The 21122-nt window shown below is 37.2% G+C and overlaps 1 protein-coding gene across 5 annotated transcripts in view; it reads right to left on the minus strand.

Annotated features, from left to right (window-relative positions):
• The window catches only part of myo1cb (myosin Ic, paralog b), a 41798-nt gene that overhangs the window by 9500 nt on the left and 11176 nt on the right, over positions 1–21122 (minus strand). For 3 of the 5 annotated variants that reach the window (XM_046862736.1, XM_046862739.1, XM_046862738.1), the window contains exons 2-13: positions 8095–8250; positions 7885–8000; positions 5840–6038; positions 5194–5274; positions 4807–4986; positions 4269–4367; positions 3317–3430; positions 2669–2740; positions 2446–2565; positions 1548–1627; positions 615–720; positions 164–244 (exon numbers count right to left, since the gene is read on the minus strand). In XM_046862736.1, coding sequence (XP_046718692.1) covers positions 164–244; positions 615–720; positions 1548–1627; positions 2446–2565; positions 2669–2740; positions 3317–3430; positions 4269–4367; positions 4807–4986; positions 5194–5274; positions 5840–6038; positions 7885–8000; positions 8095–8250 — 1404 coding nt within the window. Of the gene's footprint in view, positions 1–163; positions 245–614; positions 721–1547; positions 1628–2445; positions 2566–2668; positions 2741–3316; positions 3431–4268; positions 4368–4806; positions 4987–5193; positions 5275–5839; positions 6039–7884; positions 8001–8094; positions 8251–9189; positions 9469–14917; positions 15072–21122 lie in introns of those variants that run through there. The other 2 variants (XM_046862737.1, XM_046862735.1) reach the window with 2 other exon arrangements.

Raw genomic sequence — 21122 nt, forward strand, 5'->3', positions numbered from 1 at the left:
GGCCAAAAAAACATTCCTTTTTTTCTTTTTTCAGACAGAGTGAGACAGAGAGAGAGAGAGAGAGAGAGAGAGAGAGAGAGAGAGAGAGAGAGAGAGAGAAAATGGCAAAAGGTTACAAAAGTGTAACCGAATTATTTCCTGAATGTTCAGAAAAATCCCTCACCAAGATTGAAATGATGCCTTTGAACTTCTCCTCCACAAGATCACAAATAATCTTGTTATTGAAATATTGCACAGGCTCCCACTGAAAATAGAAAGAAGAAAAGCATCTCAGAACAAGACTGCATCAAATGACATTTAATCACTCGTTTCCATTTTGGTCTAACAGTTATGAAAGCAAACATCTGTAGAATGACAGGAATTCAAAAGCTGCCCACTCAGGGTTAGTGGTCACAAGCAAGCTTTATTTAATTGGGATGATTTTATGATGCTGTGCGAGTTTAACACTGTCAGAGTATTAGCATGACACAGAACATATGCACCCTGTGTGTATGTACCCTGTAAAAATGGGGATACAACCGGCTCTCAGAGGAACCCCTTCTCTCATGATTTTGAACACAGTAGTACAGTGTAGAGGTATAAGATAAGTGTGTGTGTGTGTAGGAAGGTCCTACCGTGATTCCCTCAGCTTCATACTCCTCTTGCTCTGATTTCAGGGTCAGCTCAATAAAGAGTTGCTGCAGCTTCTCATTGCAATAGTTGATGCAAAACTGCTCAAAACTTCGCAAAAAAAGCAGAGGAGAGATTTATTGTGTGATGGCTTCAGCTGTATGCCAAGTAATGATAAATGTAGATGAAATTTTTTTAAACTACATTAACAAATTTGAAACCTACATTGTGTATTGTATTGTGGCCACAACCAGAACATAGCATATGAACACCTGATATAACAACTAATACACTATTACAGGGAATAGTGCACTGCAATGTTGACGCAATGTCGAATTATGTTCTTTATAAGTTGAAAACCTCACTGCAGTTTCTAAATTAACCCCCACACAGATGACAGTCAAATGTTATTGTGTCATAAAATATATATGAACCCATCATATTGAATTATGCAAATGCAGGCTAGGACACATTCATAGAATATCCATGGGTTTCTTGAATGGTTGCAAGTGTACAAGGCATTTTTTCTGTTATCTAATAAATAATTCAATACAAACAATTATGAAGGAAATAAAATTCGGTTACTTTAAATCTCCAGCCTTCTAGACTTTTGTAATTAAAAGTAAGTGAGTCATTCGTTCTATCTTGCAAATACAGCACTTGATAGGACCCAGGAGGAACCAGGAGCACATTGTAATGTTATTTTTATTTAGCACATGCAAATTCAACTCTACCAGGTAAAGAGCAAACGTTTTGCTATGTTTAGCAAAGTTTTCTCTCCACTCAACTGTATGTCTGATAGTGCAAGAATTCCCAATGACATTCAATTCATTATATAATAATGAGTTATAATCTATTGTGCAGCCACAGTAAAAATAAAATAAAAAATGAACACACAAGTACTGATTAAATGAGACCTCTGGTCCTTGTGCACACACCTGTTGTTCTGAAAGACCTCAAACCCGTAGATGTCCAACAGGCCAATGACAGATGTATTCTTACCGCTGAAGAACTCCTCCTAAAAAAAAAAAAACGCCCCCAAAAAAACATCAAAGTAAATCACAGTGGGAAAATTAATAAGATTAAAAAATGTTAAATGAAAATAATCAACATTTGAACAGGAAATAGATTCCAACTATTAGAAAATTATATTTAAGGGATATGCAATAAAATTTACATCCATCAAAGTAATTATTCTCTTTTGACCTCTCCATCTAGTCTCTATTCCATTCAATTGTCTTCAGCTGAATAATACACACAAATTCAGATGTCTGGATAAACTGCTAAAGAAGCTTCATTGATTCATGTTTAGAAAACTGGAAATGCTGCGTTACATCTATTTTTTCCATATAAAAATTATATGGAAAAAACATATTAATCTTTAATGCTACAGTACATTTTGTTTTGATCCAGTGAAAATACACTATCCACATCTGAACTACCATCCAACCAGCCTATTCAATAAGCTTTGTCAGTTTGATGGTAATGCCACTAGAGGGAGCCAAACACTATCAATTTAATTCGATAAAAAAAATTGTTGAGCACTTTTAACAATGGGCATTGTCTCAAAGCAGCTTTACAGAGATAAATTGGTTATAAAGTTATATAAAATAATGTATAAGTTTAATGTCTATAATTTTGTTCCTTATAGTTGTAAGTTTATCCCTAACGAGCAAAGCCAGTGGTGACTGTGGCAAGGAAAAACTCCCTACGGTGGCATTTAAGAGGAAGCAGACTCATCTGGGTGGCACTGTATGTCCATTCATTACAGTTCCAGTAACACTTGCTTGTGGAACAACTATTACACAGATAAGCAAACATATACAGGTAGCCCACCTTGAAAGCCAAAGAGGTGTTGATTTTGTTCACGAGCCAGGTGAAGGTGCGTCCGTAAATGGCTTTAGATAAAGCGTCTCGTGCTGAGGAAGCCTGCTCCTGATTCAACGGACTCATTAGCTGTAAGAACAATGTTAGGGTTGGTAAAACACAATCACTACAGTTTTCATTTAAATGAAGTTCCTTAGTAGTAAGGAATTGTAGTGACTAATGCGTATTTTACCTCCTCTTCTTTAGCAGTAATCTTCTTATGTGTCAGAGCCTCTTTGAGAATGCAGCTGTCCACACCTAATAACTGCAACATTATATGAACAGAAAATGATGTGTAAGCTGTGACATGCAATACACCATTTTATTTTACACACCATATCTTTATATGCTGTTTAATTCAGGAGAAAACACTATTGGCTTTTTAGTGTCAACAGGTTAAAAGGGTTGCATGGCTATACAGTGTAACATTGAAATTTATACTAATAATCTATAATAATATCATGTCGAGACTCTACCTATAGTTCATATCTGTCATGTGATAAGGCACTAGATAGTGAATTGGGAAAAATAATTGGAGATTTTAAATCTAAACCCATTGCCATTTTGTGCATTTCAAAACAGCATTGGCAATTTGATCATGTAATTTATTTTTAAGTAATTACCTTTAGCCCAATTTAGCTTTGTTTTTTTGTTATTCACCTCAAAACATATATACTGCCTAGTATAGGCCCATGACATGAATTCAGAATGCATTAGTAGTTTTGCTGTTTTAAAAAAACTTTTGATGCTGAGTATACTTTAAATCTGAAACAACAATGGCAATGCTATTTAAAAGATTGTTCAGGACAAAGGGATGCGTTCAATGGGGCTGGATTCTTACCCTGGATAAATATTTAATCTGGGTGTCAACAGTAATGTAGGCATTGCCTCCATCTTCACTCCCGTACTGGATATTCCCCAAATGTAGCACGCTGGCAATGATGTTTAATAGTTCCTGTACAGAAAAAAAACGTGAGACCCGACGGGAGGTCACCAAGATTATATGCACAGCAATTATATTTAAAAACACTTTATTATCTACCATCAAATCATGCATGTGTGTAAGTGGATGTACTCTGGCTCAATACCCTAAAGTAATTACAGTCTTTACTGAGAAAGTCAAAAGAATTGTTATTACACTAATCCTTTCTAAGTACAGATGTATTGCAGGAGGGTGCTCACAGTAGTGACAACAAACTGATTTTAAATGAAGAGAGAAACGCCTTCAGTAAAGAAATGTTTATTTTACTTTATTTAACATCTCTTTATGGAAGCAGTTTTAGGTTTCAGGGCTGTGTGACAGCCTTAGTGCTCTTAGTCAATGATCTAGTAAAAGAGATGATAGTGTGTTTGACAGAGACTATAAAGCACTTCGGTGAGTTGCTCTGAAAAAGGGCGTCTGTTAAATGTCAGAAATGTAAATCCTATACATGTAAATGCAAATGTTACATTGTCTTGTGGACACAACTTTAAACGTAGCCAGAACTGGTTTAAGATTATGACATTGCTTATTAATAAATGTTGTGTTACAAACTGATGTGGTACAAGAGGAATAATATCTCTATTATTATAAGAGCTCTGCTATGGACCCTGTCCCATCACTGAACAATTACCTATACGTCATATCTTTTGGGTTTTTTTTTCCTTACTGATTGTTTGGAAATTCATGTCAATCGCTTATATTTTTTTACATCAACTGTAAATGTGCGATGTCTTTTTTTATTTTCTTTTATTTATTTAAGGACGTGGGTATAAAATGAAATTTTACAGCTATGACAGTTAAGCTCTCTTACCTCCACTTCATCATCACTGAACCCTATGATGCTCAGAGCTTTTCTCACCACCTTCCAGTCATTGCGGTCATTAATGGAGCTCACTTTGGGACAATTACCCTGTACACACACACACACACACACACACACACCACAATTCACATCAGTTCACATCAGTTATATCAGTTGTAAAGCATCATCAATCTGAACTTAAGAAAATGTGCCTTAAAGTTAATTTGAAGAAAACTAAGCATATAAACAATGCTAAGAAGTGAGCTATGACTTGGCTGAATATGCATTTAGCTATGAAGGCTTTATGTAAATGAGAAGTGCAGTCAGCATGCATCACTGGAATGAGTGGGTGTGTGTGCATATTTCTCTCTGACTTCCTGTAGACAGAAAAACTCATGCACATACTCAGCAGAACAGAGGAAGGGAAGGGAAGGGAGGGAAAACGCCTAGGAACTTCCCCTATTAAACACCAGGGGAGTGCAGAGATGCAGTAGTGAAGACTCCTGTGCGTGTTCGTGTGTATGAGTATGTGCTCATTCGTCCTGACCTTCACAAGGTACTGGTACTGCTGTGCATTCCTCTCCAAGCCGAGTCTCCTGAGCAGATCCTCCTCACCACCCTCAATGAGCTGATAGAAGATGTGGAAGTTTCGTTCTCCATGGCTTTGGTGCACCACACGAGATTTCTCCAGCAGATAGTTTATGATGTGACCCCCAATTGGAGCACCCTGCCAACGGGGAAAGCCAATGGGAATAACAGTGGGCTGCTGACATGCACATGTACATAGCACAAACACACATATACACGCAAAGGGTATACAGGTGCACAACCCCATCCAAGCAGGGTAAATGGGAGGCAGCACAGATGCATAGAAATGTAAATATTACAATAATTGATGCACTGTATTCAAACATCCTCGGAGAAAAAATATTACCTTGAAGTCAAACTGGATGTCCATGTATTTTCCAAAACGACTTGAATTGTCATTGCGCAAAGTTTTAGCATTTCCAAACGCCTGAAATAGTGACAAACAAAAAAACAAGGGAATGCTCATGATCACAGAGGAGAGCAGTATAAGAAAAAGCTATTTTTTAGACAGTAGTACACTATTAGAAAATAAGGTATGAGAGCATGGGACTCTATTTCCACCTTTTCTACTTTATAAAAAAAAAAAGTATATGATCTAAGGGTAATAAATAAATAAAATGGTGTTATTTAACAAAGGAAAAAAATATATATAGTCGTTAAAAATAGTCAAACAGAAAATGTGCGCTGCATTAATTGCATGTTAATAAAATTAGTGCCATTAAAATGAATTTGCGTTAATGAGTTAAATATATATAATATATATATAAAATATATATAAAAAATCTAAACATCTTTATTTTATTTTTAATTTGCATATTTATATATGTTCATAGATTCTGACATTCTTCTATAAATTGAGAGGCGTATGTATGTTCCTAGGCCATTTTAATAACATTAAACATATTTAAAAAAAATATTTATTGTTTGAATTATTTTATAAGTTTTAATAGATATTAGTAACTGATCGCTCCTGGCAGAAAGTGGGTTTTTACCTCCAGAACAGGGTTAGACTGCAGTAGGCGGTCTTTCACGGTCTGCACTTGATCGCTGGCTGGACAGGTGATAGCATAGTACTGCAAAACTTTCTTAGAGGCTTCAGTCTTCCCAGCACCGCTCTCTCCTGAGATCAGAATACACTGATCCCGTCTTTCCGTCCGCATGGAACGATACGCATTATCAGACACTGCATATCTACATCAGGGAGAAAAAGCAGGATGAGTCAATTATTTAACAATAACTAATATTTCACATAAATAAAAAAATTGATTGCAGTTGTTGATATGATGAATATTGAATGAATATGATGAATATGATGCGAGAAGATATGTATTTAGTCTCTTTGGAAGGAGTCTCCATTGTCAGCGCTTCGGGTTTTATTACGTTTGTGGTCTGTGGTTTCACATCAACATTACCAGTTGCACTTATTGTCTCAAAGTAAAGAAATGCTTATGAGGGAACAACTGTTTATGAATGTAATAACAAAAGCCATAACAGGAATAAAAATTTTTTTAGACATTCTACAAGATTATACATAACTACAAATAACATGACAGTTTTTTCTTCCTTAATAAAACATTGATACTGTTGGAAAACTGCTGTGTTTTAAGAAGAATAAAACTTGGGATGGGCCGTCATTGCAAATATAACTCTGCTTCATGGTATACCAACATAATGTTGATTATAACTGAATGCAATGTCTTTTCTTTGTTCTGTCAGTGGATTTCTAGTCATCACAAACACCACATATGTCTGGGGCTTTTTAAATTTTTTTGAAATAAAATAGAATGTAAACACAAACCCAATGCTCTTTCTGTAAGTAAAAATTTTATATGTAATGTAGTGAATACTACAGAGATTCTAGCAGTCTCTAGATTTTTATCCCCAATTTCCTTCCTAAATTCCAAACATTCCATCCAGCTCTCCCCTTTCAGATGGCAGCACCTACATCCTGCTCACACATCATCACACATTCTATATGTGTTAGCTCATAGACTCTCATGATTGGTTATTTTTGGCACTGACTTATATAGAGAGATGTATTTTCAATTTTGCACTCTTCGGTTACCTGCCACACATGGCTATGGCATTATGGAATTTGAACACAAATGATAGAGGGAATATTTTTCTTTTGTAGCACTCAGAAGCCAAATGGAAAATGATTTTAAGAGATTTGTGTTTTCAGTCATTTCAGGAAGACAGATATGGCACCTATAAAGGTCTGTTATTTCAGCCTACCTTGCACCAGCACAAGGGTTAACACTCTCAGTGCTTACACGACCCTGTGATGAGCATGTAAGGAGAGTCCTATTACAGCACTGTACAGGAATCTTGCTAATACACCATACCTGCATTCCTACTGCTTACTTCCTCAAAAACCTCCCCACTCAACTCTTCCCTTATATTACAATCAAAGTAGCTACTGCCAATACTGCCTGGGCAAACACATTACTGCTGACAGGCCATTCCTTCAGTAAGAGCGAGATGTAAATGATGAGAAGCACAAAACCTCTGCTACTAACCATTTTTGCAAATAGTGATTTTGCTACATGAAAATGAGCACTATACCAAACAATTTTTTTTACACATATGGCGCATATGTAAAAAATAGGTTACAGATATGAAATTAACTGAAATAAACGTAATTGGGATTTTTACTATTTGACTGATACCATATACCTAACATTTGAGGGTGCAAATTATCTTGTGATTGTGACAAATTGAATATATAAAAAGCAATTTTTGATTGTATAAGTATTCACTCCACTTGGTCAGTACTTGTTAACACTAACTCTGTCTTTCAGGATAAGTCTCAATCAGATTTGCACATCAGCAATCCTGACCCTTTGCTCATTCTTCTTGGTAAAATAACCCAAGAGCTGTTGAGGGTTTTGGGTTTTGGGGATATTTTGCATAAATTCTTGACCTATAAAACCAAATTTAGTCTATTTTCAGTTTATAACACTATCACTGAGTAAAAGTCCAGAGGAGGTAAATACTTATAAAAGGACTGTAAATACTAAATGAAATAATAACTTACATGTGAGGGGAGACTTCATAGAAGTTAACGCCCCTGTACCGCTCCATATGATGCTTGGTGTAGATCTCCAACTCTTTATAAGGATTCACCGACACCAACACTGAGCCGATATACGTCTGTTTAAAACAGATAGAAAAATTATACATTTTTGCAGAATAGAATTACTAAGACACTGGCCTTTAACTGCAATGAGAAAGAAGAAATTCTTACATAGATGAGGTTCTCCTTGAAGCGCTTGCGCAGGTTGTCAATAAAGGCCACCTCACTGGTGTGGTTCTCCAGCAGGACAAAGTCCTGTACTCCCACCCGATCCCTGGCTGTAAGGGCACTCTCCATCATTGCCCACACACCGTCACTGCCGACTGCCTAATATATACAGAAACACAGAGATGAGATAAGATGAATCAAAGTCACAAAGTCCCATATACAGTATTATCTCTAGAGCTCAGTCCTGAAAATATTTTTAATGTAAAAACCCATAACAGTGTTTATGTGCACAACTGATTGTTTCACAATCTGATTTGCATTTCATTCATCTTCAGCAACTGCTTCAGTAATCATTGCCACAATAATGGTGGATTCAAAGCCTATTCTTGGAACACTGGCACGAGACTCTTAATGAGACCTAAGTTCTCTACATCACACAGGCACCACAGATGTACACCTAGGGCTAATGCACAAATCACTAATACATCTAATGTCATGAGCCTGAGTAATAAAAGAAACCAGAAAAGCGATAAGAAATGCACAGACACAAAACTCATGCTCAGATAGTAACAAAAACACCAGGGACCCTCAAATCTAAAAGTCATTACTCTAACCCACTGTAGTGCTCAGTACATATAGTAACTAATTAACTAAATATGAACACAATTTATGATAATATCTTAATACCACAACACATGAAGGAGCTAAATATCCACATGTTCATACCAGCCTTTCATAACAGTGATAATCTAACGAAAGCCTCTGCATGTGTATACAGATAAGATGGAGAGGACGCAATAATAATAATAAAAAAAACCTGTGTCAGATTTACAAACACCAGGAATTTTAGTATGTGTACAGTCATGTCCTATAAACTGTAAGATATATAAATAATATAATTGAACATTACAGAAACTAGAGCCAACCACATACAGCGTAGAATGATTTTGAACATGTCTGGACTTTGTGCAAAAATGTACAACTCGTGTTTCTCCTAAGAAAGAAATCAAATCATCGAGCTGAGAACTTACATATAACACAACCAAACTCCACTAAAACTAGCAATTATAAATAGAACAGCTTGACAGTTTTACTTACGTCCATGAAAGATTCAAAATTTTCGACCACAAACGTGCTCTCCAAAACAGAGCCGTGGGCCTTAAGCAGCATATTCCTCATGTTACCCAAATCCATGATTTCCTAATAGATACACCCAGATCAATATTCACTGTATGCAGCAACACCTAAGTGTCAAAACTACAAACCTCCTTCCTGAAAATCAAAAAAATGCCATGTATTTTGTTAAAAGAAGCAAAGCTTCATTTTCGTCCTTATTTCTTGTCATAGATGCTTCAGAGACCCTAATCTGAGAGCTGTATTGAGAGTCATATGCACAGACACACACACACACACACACACACACACACACACACCGATGAACAAATGTGCGATTATGTGCTGAAACACACACAAACACATTGTGTGAATACACCAGCTGCCAGCACTGTTGTTTTGCTATTGACACAGCAGCACCCATCACCGAGAGAGAGAGAGAGAGAGAGAGAGAGAGAGAGAGAGAGAGAGTTAGAGTGAGCACCTGAGAGAGCATATTAATTAAGAAGCATTGAAGCAGATGCTACTACAGTAATAAAAGGAGAAAACACAGGGGGTTCACAAGCAGAAAGAAAAACACAGAAGAGAGAAGCTAAAACAGTAAACAAATGTTTGCTGGAAATTGACTTTGCCAATTCGTCATCTCACCGTATGCACGAACAACTTTCTCCGTTCAGTGCTGCGTCAAGTCCCTCTGTCTCTGTCTGTCTTTCACAAGCTTTGTCAGGCATTCTGTCCTAGAGTTGATTTGCCTTCATTCCCAAGCATTGTAAAGGATGACAATGTCCGCATGTCTATATCAATGAGATATGAGATCATTCTCTAAACATGGCCCTATCCAGTGATTTGCTCATATCCATACCACAGTTAAATCATCTGGGTGTGTCCCACAGTGGCACCTGGCCCTGTTGTACCAGGGTAAAAACTTTTTCACGCACTTTAAAGACCAGCGCTGTGGCAGAAGTGAAATGGGCCCTGGGGATTTACTAAGCAACAGGTATGTTGCTCTGCTCCAGAGCCTCCTTGGTTACATGTGTGCTCCGGCTCACATCCGGCAGCTGTCTAATGCTCCCAAGCCTGGACTTTTCAAACCTATTAGATGCCTTACAATCAGTTGGACTACTGTTTATACATTAGGGCTGGTTATTTCAATTACTTTTGTAATGTCCTTCATAATTACTTGCAGCCTTAATGAAAATAAGCAAAGGGTTTCTTTACATTTCTAATAGAAAATGTTTTCTATACAGCTTTTACGGAGATTTTGCTGAACAGTCCATATTCAAGCTTGAAATCCACAACAATCTAATTTTGGTACGGTTCTACAACTATAACTTTGGTACGATTGTACATCTTTGAACTTGTTTCCTCCATCACAATCCTCCTCACTATGTGGTAAAACAGTGTACAGTCCAATTTCTCTAAAAGTTTGAACTGATTCAGATGATTGAAAGGTTTTGTTTTAGCCACAATTCTATTTAAAGACGTATTTTTCAATCATGTTTTAAAAATATTAACCTATTATATTTATTTATATATTATATTCTTTTGGAAAATACATGAACTGTAATTATAATGGGGACAGTTATATGGTATACTTTTTTAACACTGGAACAAGACTTGGCTGACAAAAAAAGTTTCCCATGATCTAATCTCTGAAAATTCTATAGCAGTATATCATTTTATATATAAATTATATAGTTACTCTAAAACTGCTTTTTATTTTTATTTTTTTTAAACAAGAATCTAAAAGATGCATGAAGGAGTGCCCTTATGACCATGCAAACTTGTTTTGCATTTGTTTTTAAATGCAAATTTGAACCACAGCTGCTGGTGACCGGAAAGCTTGAGCCAACAAAAGAATCAAAATCAGTTCAAGGGCATGAAAAGCATCAGAGGGTTTAATTTTAGGATTAATTTAAGATTATTACAGTCTTTACATCCTGCCCTGTTATTCTGTTGGTTTGTCCTTTCACATCCCTGCAGTTGCTCACTGGGGCAGAGGAGGGTAGAATTTCACACAGCACTCTTGTGCACTTGGGGCCCTGCAGGGAGTGTGTGTAAGCATGTATATGTGCTTGAGGAACCAGAGACCTAGGGTCCTTAAGGAGCTAGTCATGGCTCAGAGAGCTTGTTAGAGCTTGTTATCATGCCATCTCTTTTGACAAATGTCCTCTGGCAGCTGTAAGGGTAAACACTTTGTTAAAGTATTAAAACCATGGAACTCAGCCAAAACATGATAGACAAATTCCCAACAAGAAAGAAATTCCTAGGTTTCAAGTCTACTTCTCTCTCGGTTCTTTAAGTAATTGCCCTGTCAATGTATTGTTCCTAGATAGGATAGAGTTTTGCTTTCCTGCTCCCACCTTATACCTCCTTCCCATTATGTCTAAGCTGCTTTGCTATTCAGTGCTTTTTTCCCCCCCCAAATCAAGCACAAGGAAATAAAAGCGATGATAGGCTCAAAAAATAAATTATCCTCTACTTTTTCCTTCAAATTTCCCTTTCTATGCTCATTTCTCTCTATGTTGCAATCATGCAAAGCCTAACCCTGAAGGGATTTGAAGGAACAAGAGTGCAGTACTTCCTAAACAATGATTGCCCTTTATATGACCTTCCTGAAGTTTTATCTCTGCAAGTGGAAAAAACAACTGGTGCTAGCTATACAGAGGGATGATGTGAAATCTGCAATGTCATTAATCTTTCCAGTTCTTCTCACATTACAAAGACATCAATAACTTTGGAAGAGAAAACAAGGAATGAATTCAAGGAAGAAATCAATGGAAATGAATTACTCCTCATAGGCATTTTAGTCAGAATAGTATCAGAAAATTTGTCAGCCGTTAGCCATCTTCAAACTGTACGATTTAAAGAACAATTAAATACAATCATGATCTGAATATTTGAGTTAATTCCGGTAGAACAGGACGCACATTACTCTGGAACAGTACTGTTTTAAAAGTATGAATTTCTCCATAGTCAGAAAAAAGGCTGTAAGTAAAAGGGGATGAAGAGGTCACATTCTTGGCAGGCTTTTAGAGATCTGCAGCACATCAGTAAATCAGCGCTTTCTGATATATTTTCCTAAGCATGGTCAATCTCTTCACTTAGAACGAACCTTAGAAAGGCAGCGCATTTTTGTACACTGGATCTGGATTACTCGTCATTCCACTGTGACCTTCTCTACTTAAAAAGAATGTGCACATTGCTGAAATGCAGCTAATCACAAAAGGTTAAGCAAGTTAAAGACTTGCTGATTTCATCATGTTTCATGGGAAACATCAGGAAGCTTGCTTTTCAGGTTACAGCAGATTGCTGTAAAAAAGAAGGTTTTGGCTTGCAAACATGCCTGGAGCTAAATTTCCACAGTGGCTCATTAGCATCACAGTGTTACACTACTGAGAATTTGTTCTTAGCTGCGTGATGAAAACGAGAGTGCATGTGATAGTCCTGCACTGCACACTCAGCTGTGACTCTCAGACTAACGGGAAAAGTTGACAGACAGGTGTGACGCACTGCTCCTCAGCAAGTGAAAGAAAGTACTTACAACAATGGACCCCTCACCACACCCCTGAACACTCACACTCACACATACATATAATATATGGATGAATAAACAGTATAAACAATTTTTTTAAACTTATGCTAGATTGAAATATTAAAAATAATACACTGGAAAGTTCAACATAAAACTCAAGAAATATCAAACTTTATGTTCTGTTATTAAAGTTATAAACAATCATTTCCTAACCTTTTTTCTTCTCTTAAAAACTATGTTATACAGAACTAGAAAAAAAAACACCAAAGCTTTCTTCTGGAAAAAAGTCCTCTCCAAACCACTGCCAAAAACTGCTGGGGTTGGAGACTTCTTCCAACTATCTTTTGACAGAAACTTTACTATTCTCAAATCTGTTTTAAGTGTCCACAATTTAAAATCTTGTCTAAGCTACAGAAACAATGATTGATATACAGCTGCAATTTAAACTAATGTCACGATAGGAAATAAGAACGATCTGAAAGAACAGTTATATGAGTTAAGGATGAACTCGTACACAAAAACAAATGGAATCTAAAATAAAAACAGCTCTTGCAGCGAACTCATCCTGGTGAATGAGCAGATGCATTTTAGGCCAACCTGCTAGACAATGCTTAGTATTCACGGCGAGTTTCAGCTCCACTGATCCTGTCCAAAATCAGATGAAGAATCGCTGCTAATGTGATGCAGAATGTGTTTCTGTTGCTGCTTGTTTGTTTTTAAGTGAAATGCAACAGTTTTTTTTTTTCCTTTTTTTAAAAGATGCAACACTTCGGGAAAGTGTTCAGCATGCCTGGGTCATGCGCTTTACAGCTGAGATAAGAATCAATCCGAGAGGTGTGTGATGATTTCAGTCAAAACTGCACACAGAGGCATGTCGATCTGGCTTTAATTCAGATAGAACTGAAAGACGAGTGTCATCCACCTCATACAGCAATACACACTTAATTTAAAAACAGATGTTAAACACAAATGCTCAGAATAATAATATATAATATTCTTATTTTAAACAATCAATTATTAATTACATCACAAAACATAAGCAGTAGAATTATTGTTATGCTATAATTGTATCTTTGCCAGATGTTTTAAATATTACAATTGACTTCAATCACAACCTTTATATTTTGGAAATAAAAATGTTTTATGTACCTAAGAAGCAGGTATACTCTGATCCATAAAAAAACCCATTAATATTGAGCAAAATGGTTTTGCTTAGCATATCAGCCAGCCCTATTTTAACAGCTTTTTGCTTCTTGTTGTACATTAACACTTTGGTTAATTTGGTAGCGATGTTGTAGCGCTGAATCACTGTGATTCGATGATTGCTGCCTAATTAAAGAATGATATTTGCAAACTAAATCTGAAACTCTTGATGAATGCCGGAAAAAAAGAGTCATCATCTTGTTGAAACTGTGTATTCTGTGTATGTTTCTGTGTATGGTATGGGACACACCTAGCCACACAGCCAATCAGTGTTTTCTAAAGACCCATCTAAACCAACTTTCATGGATGAGCAGATGAGGTTTTTAGGAAAGGAATTCAAGTTTAAAATTCAAATCCACTGAGCCGTAGGCTTGGATTTGATTGTGTGTCGTTTGAAAGTTGTTTTGGGTAAAACTGTCTATGTAAGATGTAAATGTCTGCAGGACCTGCTATGCTATAAAACAGCAGGTGAGAACACAGAAGAAAAAAAAACACAGGGTGGAAACGATCTACTGGCAGACAGGAGATTCAGTTGTCAATTTTTTCCACTTCTTTACTCTCTCCATTCAGCTCTCTCAGATAATTCTCCAGAGAGATATTGCTTTGTGGTGGTAAATACACAGAAACACACACAGGTATTTGAGTGATTAAACCAACCAGGTTGAAAAGAAGACAGCTTTAAGGCTAGAGATTATTTACTTCTAATTATACAATGTCAGTGGAACAAATCAGTGTGTTGTGTTACAATGTGGTACAAAGAAAAGTCTTCTGCAATACAGCAAAACAAATTCATCATTCACAAGGCACATTATGAGAGAACATTATGCTAAACCTACTACGCTATGTACACGTCCAGAACAATTTGAATAACATGGCTCAGTAACGTTCACGTCAACGCTTGAATGTCACTTCAATGTTGTTTTCCACAGCTCACACACATACAAAGTTTTTCACTGCACACAGTTTAGTTCTTACCATAGATTGATACTTCATCTTTTCCTTCTTTTCCAATGTATTAATGCTTCTTTTCTTCACAACAAATCTCCACGTCAGAGATATCACACAAAACCTTATAACAGCAACTCTTCCTGGTGTTCATTTTCTCCTTTTTTCACCTCTTTACTCTGATCCCTCTCCTTCTCTTTTTCTCTCCAACCACATAGGTGCAAGTCCCTATGAAAAGTGACACACTCCCCCTTCTTCCCTCCTTCTTACCCTCCCATACCTTGCCTATTCACACACACTCATTGCACTTGAAGCCAGGTCAAAGCTTCAGAACAGCATTTTAACACACCAAGGCAGAGGGATCAAATTCGGCCTGGACTGCCTACAGTGAATGGGAATGAGAGTGGGAATGTTAAAAAAAGGAATACATTTGTGATTAGAGCTTCTATTAAAAAACGGTATTCCACATTATGTGCATTAAATGGATTAAATATATTCAAAGAGGATGTTAAGTATTCCCCCTCCTTCCTTAGTTTCTATATCCCTGTGCTTCTGTCAGCACAAGTTTTGCTAGTAGAAGCAGATTAAAGGCAGGCTTATCAAAGATTTAGAGCTGATTAAAGCATTGTTCGGAGATAATGCCAAACACACATTTTGCCACAATTATCTCATTCATCTTTCAACAAAGTTTTTATTTTATCATCCATTGTCAACATATCTGTAAAAAGAAATAAAAAAATATAAAGCATGAACCATCTAAACGTTTCCTAAAGAATGGAAGGAGTAAATCTCTAATGTTTGTGAAATAATTTCTGTATGTATAAAATATTGCATATATACTCGGTTGCAAAAATAGGGTGTGTGTCACCTAACAAGACTGTTGGAATCCATGTGGAATGTGCTGCATTAATCTACAATCTGGGCTGCAAAGAAATCAGCCTCAGCTTTTGCTTCTTTGTAGTACAAGACCATTGAAGTTGATTGTTTCACAAAATAATTTTAAAGGTGTTTTCCATCTGCTTGAATGTGATCATTAAAGCCTTATTTTTTTAATCTTTGAAAGGTAGCTGGCTTTGACTCATTTATTTAAACTAGATATCCCTGATTATAAAGTACTGTAGGTTGTAATCAGTTATTTTGATGGAACTTTGCTCTGCAATATACCTATTATCTAGGAGCTGATCTAGATCTATTTTATGGTACAGTTCAATAAAGCCAAGCCTGATTAATTTGATGCTTTAGCCATAAAACACACGACCTGATTTGACATACTCTGAAAGATGTAGACTGAGAATATGTGAACGAAGAAAAATATCTCCTGCACAGTGCAAATCATTGACAAATCTTAACAATGGAAAATCAGTGAGCACAGAAAGAGAGAGGGAGAGAGAATGAATAAATGGAGAAATGCCAGCAGAACTGATCATAAATCATTCATTATCAAATTATGCATCAGTCTAATCCTACCTTGTGGAGACTTCAATTAAAGCGTGGTTTTGGAAAAACAAAAACAAAACAACATCCTTTTACCTTTACTAAACACACTATAATCCTCCTGTTAATTATAAACACAGTTTGGTTTTGCCATGTTTACAAGCGAGTCCTTCTGATGTGTGTATTACAGTGGCTTAATCATTTTATCTATACACCTACACCTAACCTTAACCTTAGTAACCAAACTGAATGCTGACTCACACCCAGGTTTTTATTATATTTATGAGGTGTTTACTTCTTCTAAATAGTATCCTTACTTTTACCCATACCCCTAAATCATTAACCAAAAGGAAATGTTTTGGCTACTATCGTTTTGCAAATAAAATGTGCACCTCTTAGTGTTAAAAACCCTTTCCCCAACACACATGAGCCATAATCAAGGTCACATCAGTTGCCCTCTCAAGTAAAATAATGCCATCTAGTGGACAAAAATATTCCAATAAAAATAAATCAAACCAATTACACAACTGAACCTTTTCTTGTTCCTATCAATTTTATTCTGGTTAAGATGCAGAACAGCATTATCAGCAAATGTGTTTCTGAGCCTCAAATGTTTCGTCTCTGTGTAATAAATCCCCTCTGCCTGCCTGCCTGCCTGCCTCTCTCTCTCTCTCTCTCTCTCTCTCTCTCTCTGTCCTGTGAGCAGAAGCAGAGGCCCCGCCTGCAGGAATCTGTGTAATGTCTTCCAGACGGTGTGAGTTTCTGTTTCTTTCACTCGTAACACAAGCATCGGAGAAGGTGCAGGGAGGAGACTAAATCAGGGCTCACTGCAGCATGGAGACAATACTCAGCCACCTTCCTTAGTCTACTTATCTACACACACCAATGCAACACATGCTCAAGCATTACCCTGTGTACAGATTTATGATTTGCTTTATAGCTGTAATTTTTTCCCCCATTATGGCCATTGTCAATGATGCATCATAGGCAAACAGACATTATCTATGAGGCAGTCTCTTATTGGTGCACATGCCTTTGTTCCATGCCCACTGACCATATCTCTTTCAGTCAGAAGCCACTTCTGCACTTTGATCACCTACCACAAAGCCACCTAACAGTACATGGTTACAGGCCAAAGCAATAACAAGCTTATTGTCAAGGTCTGTCTAAAGATAGGATAAGTAAACAGAAAAAAGGAGTGTCACATTAAACTCTGTTCTATACCTCTGCGCCTCCTGCTCTTAAATATGGCTTAGTGACAATCACCAGTGCTAGACTGTCTGGGCACTGAGATGATCTTCAGCAGCGAGTCAAACCCGGGCCACATCTCCACAGGCAAAATGAACGCTCTCTGATGAACAGTCACATGGTGCTACATCTGTGGGAAATCACAAATTGAAACTCCCCCTACCCACTCGTCACCCTATTTAAACTCGCACATTCCTGCTCACTTCTCCCGCTCACAGCTCACTTCCTATCTCACTAGCTCATTCCCCCCAAAAGCATCTCACTGCCTCCTCCTCCTCTTCCTCTTCTCAAGCCCTTATGGCCTGCAGCCCAGATGATAAAGAGCCTATTTTTTTTACTCCACAAGAGGCACTAAACAATTTCAAGTCAGTGTCCCTGACAGCCACTTCCTCCTCTCCTACAAAAGCATCTATTTTATTGTCATTACATAAACTGCTTCATATAGTGTAGTTGTAGACTGTCCGGTTCCTTACATTAGCACTGATCTTAAACTAAACATTATAGTGATCATAATCAAACTTTTATTAATTCATTCATCTTTTGTAAATGCTTTATCCCGATCAGAATTACACCCCAAAAAAACAAGAACACACTGGCTGAGTGGCAGAGGTACCCCTAGACCAAATACCAGTATATCTCAGCTAGCTGCATTTTTTCTTAGATAATCCACATACCAACATGATTTTGGGAATATCGCACCAGATGTCTCACAAAATGATTTTCATGCTTAGTTTAAAGGATATTTTGCCTTACGAATTCCTTTGAAAAAAAAGAAATCATTGGCTGTTTGGGAAGCTTCAACAATGTCATGAAGAAAACTTGCCAAGCATGTCACACAGCACTGGAAGTAAAAAAGAAATGGATGTCTCCACATTTTAATATTATTAACCAAACAAAATAAAATAGGGAAGTAAAAAAATAATTTAATGTGTAGTGCAAATATTTAAGTTCAGAGACAGACATGCAAGTCTCTTACCATCTGCAACCAAACTGCATATAACATTTTTTTCAGTGCCACATTAAAAAAAAAAATTTAAAAAATTTGCCCTGGCCTCATGTGTTGAAAATTCATTTCCGTATGCCACAATGAAACTGAGTCTTAAATCATATGGTTCATTGCCGAAGTTCACAGTTTAATCTTTAGTGTGGAATTAACACTTACGCTGTACATTTGTGTCTAGCTATTAATGCTCCATTGGGGATTTTGCTGTGTAGGGTGCAAATATTTGCTCTCTTTAGATTACACATCTTCTTTCCTCTCACTCTTTGTCTCCGCCTCTTTCTCTTTTCCCTACCGCCTCTTCTCTTGGAGCTATTTATACTGCAGCACCAAGACAAATCTATTTGTAGAAACTGTTGCACAGATGACTGCACCAGAGTCGGAGCCAGGAAACAAAAAAAAAAAAAAAAAGCTCTAAACTGCCTACATTTGCATTTTTCTTTAAAACTCAGCAAGATTTACAGGAAGATGCGAAGCAATATGCATTCAATCCTGATGTTGGTACAGCGATGGGGTGACTGGCTGTAATTTGAAGCATGTGGCTCACCTCCGCTTTGTCCTGCTCCACTGTAAATACAAAAGCCCCACGGCAGACAGCAGAACAATAATAATCTTGGACTTCTCCCTCCTGGTGATACACAGCTGACTGTCCTGTTGCTATCACAGTTCAAGCTGTTCTTTTTTCTCTGTAACAATCTCTGAGAATTTGGCGTCAGGGCAAACTCCAGCTGAAAGAGTCTCTCTTTGTTTATTGATGTGTCACGGCCCTGGGCGATGGCGGTGGAAGCTCAGGGAAAAGTGTGAGAAAGCCACAGAGATCATGGACCAAAAAGGGCTGGGAAATAGAACGAAAGGGAGGAGGAGGAGGAGGTGGCGAAATAGAAAGAGAAGAAACCAAAAACCAAACCAAAACGAGAGAAATTTTATGGCAGAGTAGATCTGAAGCTGAGGTAGTAGAGTGCTGTCAGAAATCTTGTCACCAATCAGAACCCACCCGGCAATCATGCTGCCTTATCATATAGCTCTTAGCATTTAGCCATTCTTACCTGAGAATGCATCATAGAGGAAACAATGAAGAGAGTTTTAAAACAATGAAGAGCACTTCAGACCAAAAATCACAAACTATACCTTTAAATACAGGCCTACTTATTTATACAATTGCGAAAATAAAGATTGTAAAGATAAAATAAAAGTCATAAATTCAACAGAAGTATAGGCAATCTGCTATCTGGTATATCAGAATGAAAGAACAAAAGCCAAATGGATAGAAAACTAACAGCTGAGAAAGAGAGGTAAAGAGATGAGAACTGTGAGTTAGAAGTGATAAGAGGAACCGACAATTGCTCCACCCTGTGTTTTCACACTATTTAGTAATTAAAAGAATGTATCATACACTTTTGTGGTTTACACTATGGGCTGTCAGCTGGAAGTTGTCACTAAGCAGATATAGCTTAAGTCATCATTTCTCAACATATCTGCCATTTCATGGTTTCGTAAAGCTTATATCTCATTACAATCTAATGTAAGCATGTAGGTGAGGTGGTACATTACCCCTTTGCTCAACTTGCACCATGTGCACTGCTATACAATTTAAACAAAGTTTTCTGGATGACTGACCATAAGATTAGTATGTGCTTTTTGAGCATCTCATTCCACATTTAGTCTCAATTTGCTGTTATAATAACCTCTACACTTCTACTAGATTCTGCTCATTCAGCCACAGGCCTGGGCTGCAGTCAGCTTTCCAATTCATGCTAAGGGTATTAAATATGGTTGAGGTCAGTACTCTACAGCAGACCACTCAATACCTTCCACTCCAATCCATGTAAACCATATATACAATCATATGCTTCCAACCCCATTAAAACTTTTTTTGGGAAAAAAAACAACAATAAAAAAAAAAACATCTGGCTGGAAAAGACAGGTGTTGTAATGCTTTTGGTTATATAGTGTATGATGAATAAAGGAGAAATAGATCTCTTCAAAGTTGTCCAGTTGTCAAAGTTGTCCAAATCTGGGCTTAGCTCACAACTACATGAACTAGTTTCTGTGCTTGAAAAGCCTTAATACAAGTTGTTCCCTACCAGCACACATACAGGATCTCCAACCGTGATAGTTTTTTCACTTATCTAGTACTTTGGCTTAGAATGCACTTTTTTAAGTGTTCCATAAAAATATGCACCGTTGCTCATCATCAACAGAACTGAAATCTAGTGGGAGGAGGCACACTAGTCTGCAGACATAAACACACCTCTCAGCTGTCACTTTAGAGGTGGAGTGGACTGTGGACAGAAGCAGGAAATTGGTAGGCTTAAGGTCAATCGGTCAAACTACAGTCAAGGAGTGACAGTTAAACAAGGTTCAAATGGTGTAAGGATAAGATTGAGTGCGAGTACATCTACATCGTCATATTAGGAATGGTGCAATCATTTTAATGAATTCTTCTTTTAAAGCACATTATCCAGTAATTACTGCATCCAGATCAGAGCAAATTTCTCTGGTTGCTATTTGGTTTCACAATACACAAAAGAGTAACTGGCATTCTTGAGGGGT

The sequence above is a fragment of the Silurus meridionalis genome, chromosome 12 (genome assembly GCF_014805685.1).
Source record: "Silurus meridionalis isolate SWU-2019-XX chromosome 12, ASM1480568v1, whole genome shotgun sequence".
NCBI classification, from domain to species: Eukaryota; Metazoa; Chordata; class Actinopteri; order Siluriformes; family Siluridae; genus Silurus; species Silurus meridionalis.